The following is a 6000-nucleotide window of genomic DNA, read 5'->3' as shown; positions in this document are numbered from 1 at the left end:
ATAACATGTTTTTAAGCTGTCATGTCAAAGAAATTTGACAATTTGTTAAAACAAGTGTCTGAGAAATTGACCTTTTGAGAATATACTACATGTCCAGAAGACCTTGTCCACATTCTGTGTGTTTTTTAGACTTGAGCTGTTTTGATGCTTTAGACTCTTTAGTTTTGATGATAGTAAACCGTATGGGAAAGGCCCTTTTATGTTTTAACGTGACAACACCACTATAAACAAAGTCAGGTTCCTGAAGAAATTGTTTGGTGTGAAAGAACATCAAACATCTTTAGGATAAATTCAGACAACAGAATGGTGAACCCGGCCAGTGCTTGACCTCACTGAAGCTCTGAAGTGAAGAAAACCCCGCAGACAAGTTGCAAAATATTCAGAAGGTTTACGTCTTCCAAAGTCAGATCTTGATTTCTCGTCTTCATCACCAATGAGAAAAATACCAGCAAACAAACAACATCTCCGATCCATCTCAATCCCTCATCCTCCCCTCCCACTCTTTCTCCTAAATGGAAAAGGGATGCAATTAACTAACCGAGAGAAAAGAGGTGTGGCTGTCAGATGAAAGGAAGCAAGGAAAAGAGGTAGGAGATGGTAGGACACAATGGAGTTGGTGATTGTTTTTAAATACAGAGACTGAAAGCCCCATGGGGAAATCTTCATTCGGCACAGCCGCATGTAGGTACAGCATGAACGATTTCTCTGAGTGTCTGCAATTATTAGCACCTGTTATTAAACTGATCGCTATGTAACTGCATTTGGAAGTGGCTTGGCAGCTAAAAGGACTGTATAATACGTTCCTTCACTACAGAAATGAAGTAGCTAATAGCTTGTAAAACATGCATTCCTCTAATGCGTAGCAGGTGAGTGAAGGCACACATGCACACTCACTAGCATAAGGCGAGTTGGCTGCAGAGCCGTTGAGGAAAGTAGGCGAGCCTCCCAGGTTGGTCATGCCGGCGTTGTTAGCGTAGCCGTTCATGGTGCTGGTGACCGAAGTGTAACCGGTCTGCTGCGGCGTGGAGCTGGGCACGTAACCGTGAGGAGACACACTACTGCTGCTGCGCACGAAACCTGCAGGAAGAGAGGAGGAGAGGAAGAGGAGCATGTGCTGATTGGACTGTCGGTCAAAGTGATGTGAACACAGATGGTACATGATATACAGTAATATAAAAAATAAGTGAACTGAGGTTAACATTTTTTTCAGATTAAAAAAGATTGAGGAGCAGTGGAAGGACATATGGTGGTCAATAAATTATTACGTAACCTGTTAAGGAGACACCACTGGAAAAAAGATAGTTTCATGAAATGGTCAATTTTAAGAGTTTGGGCTATTTTGCTTCTATTTTGTCTTCTTTCACACTAGTGGAAAGAAAATATCCGAAGTACATGTTCAGATGTTTCTTTTCCTGCAATCTTTAGCTTTCTAAAACAATTGAATTAGATAATGCCTCTTTTGGATATTTAAACTTTCACAACATGTCTCATTCATCAAAAGGGGACAAATCTGTTTTTCTGACAACACAACAACACATCTATATTAATACATGTTCAAAGATAAAATAAGGGTATTCTGTGTTTCTGGGTCAGAAGTGATGACGTGTATTTGATAAACTCATTGCTATTACAATGAACCTTAAATATTATGATTAACACTTATAAAGCCTTACCCTGATTGGCCTGTGGGGATTCGGAGACGTTGACGGACAGCTGCCCAGTGAAGGAGTTGACCCCCATCATGCCGCTGTGGGTGGAGCCTGAGAGCTGGGTGTGTCCTCGAGGAACGCTGTAAAGAGCTTCTGCGATGTCCGCCGCGCGTTTCAAAATAATCTCCTACAGGAAGTGAACAGGCACAAAAGAATGATTACCACAGAACAACTAAAATAATCATCAACTTTTTTGCCTTCCTTATGGATGTTTATGACTGTGTGCTCTCCTACTGCTTTTATTTATTTGTATTTGTTTTATTCTATTTGTTTATCTTTTAGGATAGTTTAACTGTTGTGTAAAGTGACTTTGAGTACTTGAAAACGCACTAGAAAAATAAATGCATTATTATGTTTGCACGCGTGTGTGATCCTTACCTGGTTATTATGTGGCAAGCCATAAAGGGCTTCGACCAAGTCGGCTGCTCTCTTTAAAATAACCTCCTGTGAGAAAAAGAGTGAAAGAGAAGAGAACTTGCATCAGTTTGTATGCAGATAATGTGTTTAATGAAGCCTTTATGGGAAAACATCTAAAAGAAATTCACCAGGAAGTCACATCAACGTGATTTTGAATATGTTAAAAACAAATGCAAAATCAGACATATAGTCACACGTAAAAGTTATAAATAAAACACGTGCAATCTTTCCCCCTTCTTCCTTTCCCAACAAACCCTCACCCACCATCTATTTCACCATCTATTCATGATGAACAAATTGCTCCTCACTCATTTTAAAGGCATGAGTCTCTGCTGTCAGGTCTCGGGCTTTCCTGTGTCTTTTTTCTGTGTCTAAATGACATGTTAAAGTGACAGGCATATCAAATATACTCTGAAGTAGATCTAAAGTGCTCTGTAGGCTCTTCTGCTGTGCATACCAGACCACAATGATCCAATGTGAGCAGTTCAGGAGTGATGGCAAATAAACTCCCATTGATTTTTAGTTCAATCTTGAAATATTCTCCAGCGAAGGTAAACTACTTTGCAACAAGAAGTTCTCAAAGTGTTACTTCACATTTTAATCTCTTGTTTCAATCATCTTCCTCTTCTGCGTTCCCAGTCCATTTTCACCTTTTCTCCACAGTTCTCTTCATCCCACGTTGCATCCACATTGGGAATTGCTATCCTATTTTCCCCACCCACCAAACCCTCTACAATTCTCTCTTTTTCAGTTTCTCCTCTGCTTCTCAACCGCCCGCCCTCTCAGTCTCTCGACTCCCACCCCGGGGTCTAAGGTGTCTTGTTTAACAGTTAATGTGTTGTCGTTTCACCGGCGTGAGGCCGACTGGCGAGAGAGAAAATTACTCTGTTCTTCACAGTATTAACCTACACTGTGTGACACAATCACACAGACGCACACAGACACACACAGACACACACACACACCCGGTTGGCTGCACGTGTGCTCTTTTGAGTTTGTGCCTGGTGGAACATATTGCCTCTCCATCAGTGTTGTGTGTGTGTGTGTGTGTGTGTGTGTGTGAGGATATGAGAGGTCACAAAACCAGTCAGCAGTTTTAGTGTGCCTCTCCATGGTGCTAAATTCAATCTTTTACACATTATTATGGCCAGGCGGGGTTTCTCTTAACCTCTCATTACTACACACACACACACACACACACACGCACACACACACACACACACACACACACACACAGAAACATGATCCTGAATGTGCGAGCGGTTCCAGTAAGGCAGTAGCTGATAAACGGGAAGGAAAGATGATCCTGTGGTAACATCATCATTATCAGGTCTGCAGGCCTCTGCTTCTAAATCACTCAAAGCCTCTGACTGCTGCGATCGATTCACTTTAAATTCTTTGCCTGTTCACGCCTTTTCATATTTAGAAACAAAGCTACTCGCATCGCCTAATTAATCTCTCCCAGGTTGCGTCTGTAAATAAGAAAGCATTGTTCGTCGGATTACCTCCCACTCAATGAACGAATAGTGCTTCCAGCTGCATTGTGTTGATATGCATGATTAAAGTGTTGTTGTTGATCATCATTTGTGTTTCAAAACAGATAGAAAAGTCTAAAATAATCTGGTTTTGGCATCCCGAGGGCCTGAACTTTTAAAAATGAAATTGGGGAGTAAGTACACCTTTCGGGTATCAATTCAAACAGTTGAGCTGCGTTAGAGCCATTATACCGCAAACATGTTTGTTTTTCTCTTCTGGATGTGATGATTTCAATGTGAATATGTGCCTCAGTTAAAACCAAGTGTTTTAAACATCAGGTACTTATGATAGTAAATGTTTCAACAGCATGTTAAAGACTTCATTTGAATATCTATAGGTCCCGACAAACATTGAAATAAAGTGCTTAAACAACATTTATACAGTGTGTAATCTTGACGTCTAAACTTAATTCTTGACCCTGGAAATAGTAGTTAGACCAGATAATCTTAATATAAGGTCCACCTACTTTTTTTTCCCGAGCGCATCATGGTCTTGACTAGTGAATGAAGGTCGCTCAGTCAGTGAGAGCACACATTCAATCCAATTTTGACCGAAATAGATGTCACGATGTGCAAACTCCCAAATCAGTGCTTTCACTGGGTTGTGTTGGATTGGCCCTCTCCTTCATGTCTCTGTCCATTTACTGCTTCCTGGGTTTATGTAATGATGAATTATGACAACAGTGACAGGAACCAACCGTGAACCGTGTGGTTTTTTTCAGTCAAAGATTGCTGCATTTTTCTGTGATTTCTGTAATTTCGGGATTAAAGTCTGATTTTGAAGCTTTACAAGAAAATAATTTTCCTTGATTCATGTCATCGCCCTTCATTGTCTTTGTCTGTCAAATATAAATGGACTACGCGGCTGACATGCACCCATCATTGTTGTGTCTTGTCAGTCTTTGTACAATAATTGTCAGGACACAAGCCTTTGAGTTTATTTAAATCATCATAAAGTCTTGTTTAGTATAATGTATTATTGTCAGTGTCAAGTAAATATGCAGACAGATAATGACAGTCAGAGAAACAAAGGATGAGTGAAATAAAATGCAGATTTGATGGCAGAGAGAAAGCATAACTGAAGGTGTCTCAGTGCTTTTACTGTCTGAGTTATGACCAGCTCTAATGTGATAACCATACATCACACACACACGCACACACACACACCTAGACTTAGGTGTGTGTGTGTGTGTGTGTGTGTGTGACGTGACACACACATGACTTATTCCTCCCTAATGCTGGTACATTAGTCGCTTGATCCGCTTCTAATGTCCCATTAGGGATGCCGTACACGCAGGGTCACACCTCGCACAGAGATGATGTCATACTGCACATGTGGGCTCAGATGTGGGGGACTATCTCTCTCTCACACACACACACACACACACACACACACACACACACACACACACACACACACACACACACACACACACACACACACACACACACACACACACACACACACACACACACACACACACATTCTGCTAATATGATGAAAAAATAAATGTGTGGTTTCAGATTTCAATTCTCACTGGTGAACATCAACACATATATGTATGTGTGTATATGTATGCGCGTGTGTATATATATTTATATGAGCACTCGAGCAAGAGCGATGGAGAGAGAGATTCCAGGTTTCCTGACTGCATCGCCAGAATTACTCATTTTGGCGATCCTGATGTCATGACCTCAGTATGATGTATGACCTCATCCAAATGAGTTGAATGAGTCACCAAAGGAAATCACCAGTTGAACGTGGGTGACTCACACTGGTTAACCGTTCAAACTGTTCACTGGGAAAGGTCTGCACATTTCTGCACACAACAATTCCTCACAGTACCGAGATTCTGCATGTTGTCAGTAAGGAGTTCCTCTATTATTCCATAATGTTATTCTGCTAAATAATAACATTTTATATTCCAAATCTGCACAAATAGAGGGATTTACCATTGTGCTTATCTTTTTTTAGATATCACAAGTCAAGTTTCCATTCAAATATAACAAATGTTTTGACCATAAAATGCAAATGAATGCACGTTTCCATCCACTATGCTTTATGTAAATGTTAGGAAACGCCAATCGAAGCCAAGAATGGGCAATGAGATGACCTACTGTATGCTAAAGACGACCAACCAAGTTTTCCAGTGTCACATTTAGTTTTTATTGATAAACGAGACGGATGTTTTATTTTCCGATATTTCTCTTTTTGCCCCGTTGTTTCCACTCAGGTTTTTTTTTTTAAACAAATTAAAAACACATATAAAAACAAGTAGATGGAATCACACAAAAGCATACTGACAATCTTGGTTCAGGGTGCAGGTAAACCCTTTTTG

At 40.5% G+C, this 6000-nt stretch overlaps 1 protein-coding gene across 1 annotated transcript in view; it reads right to left on the bottom strand.

The window, feature by feature from the left end:
* The window catches only part of LOC137802581 (transcription factor COE1-like), a 78331-nt gene that overhangs the window by 5273 nt on the left and 67058 nt on the right, over positions 1-6000 (bottom strand). The window contains exons 12-14 of the mRNA XM_068600553.1: positions 2088-2153; positions 1674-1836; positions 895-1077 (exon numbers count right to left, since the gene is read on the bottom strand). Of these exons, the coding sequence (XP_068456654.1) occupies positions 895-1077; positions 1674-1836; positions 2088-2153 (412 nt within the window). The remainder of the gene's footprint in view (positions 1-894; positions 1078-1673; positions 1837-2087; positions 2154-6000) is intronic.

Source organism: Clinocottus analis, unplaced genomic scaffold (assembly GCF_023055335.1).
Source record: "Clinocottus analis isolate CAN_PGR_092001 unplaced genomic scaffold, fCliAna1.0.p SCAF_5, whole genome shotgun sequence".
Taxonomy (NCBI): Eukaryota; Metazoa; Chordata; class Actinopteri; order Perciformes; family Cottidae; genus Clinocottus; species Clinocottus analis.
This window is presented reverse-complemented; position numbering and strand designations above follow the sequence as displayed.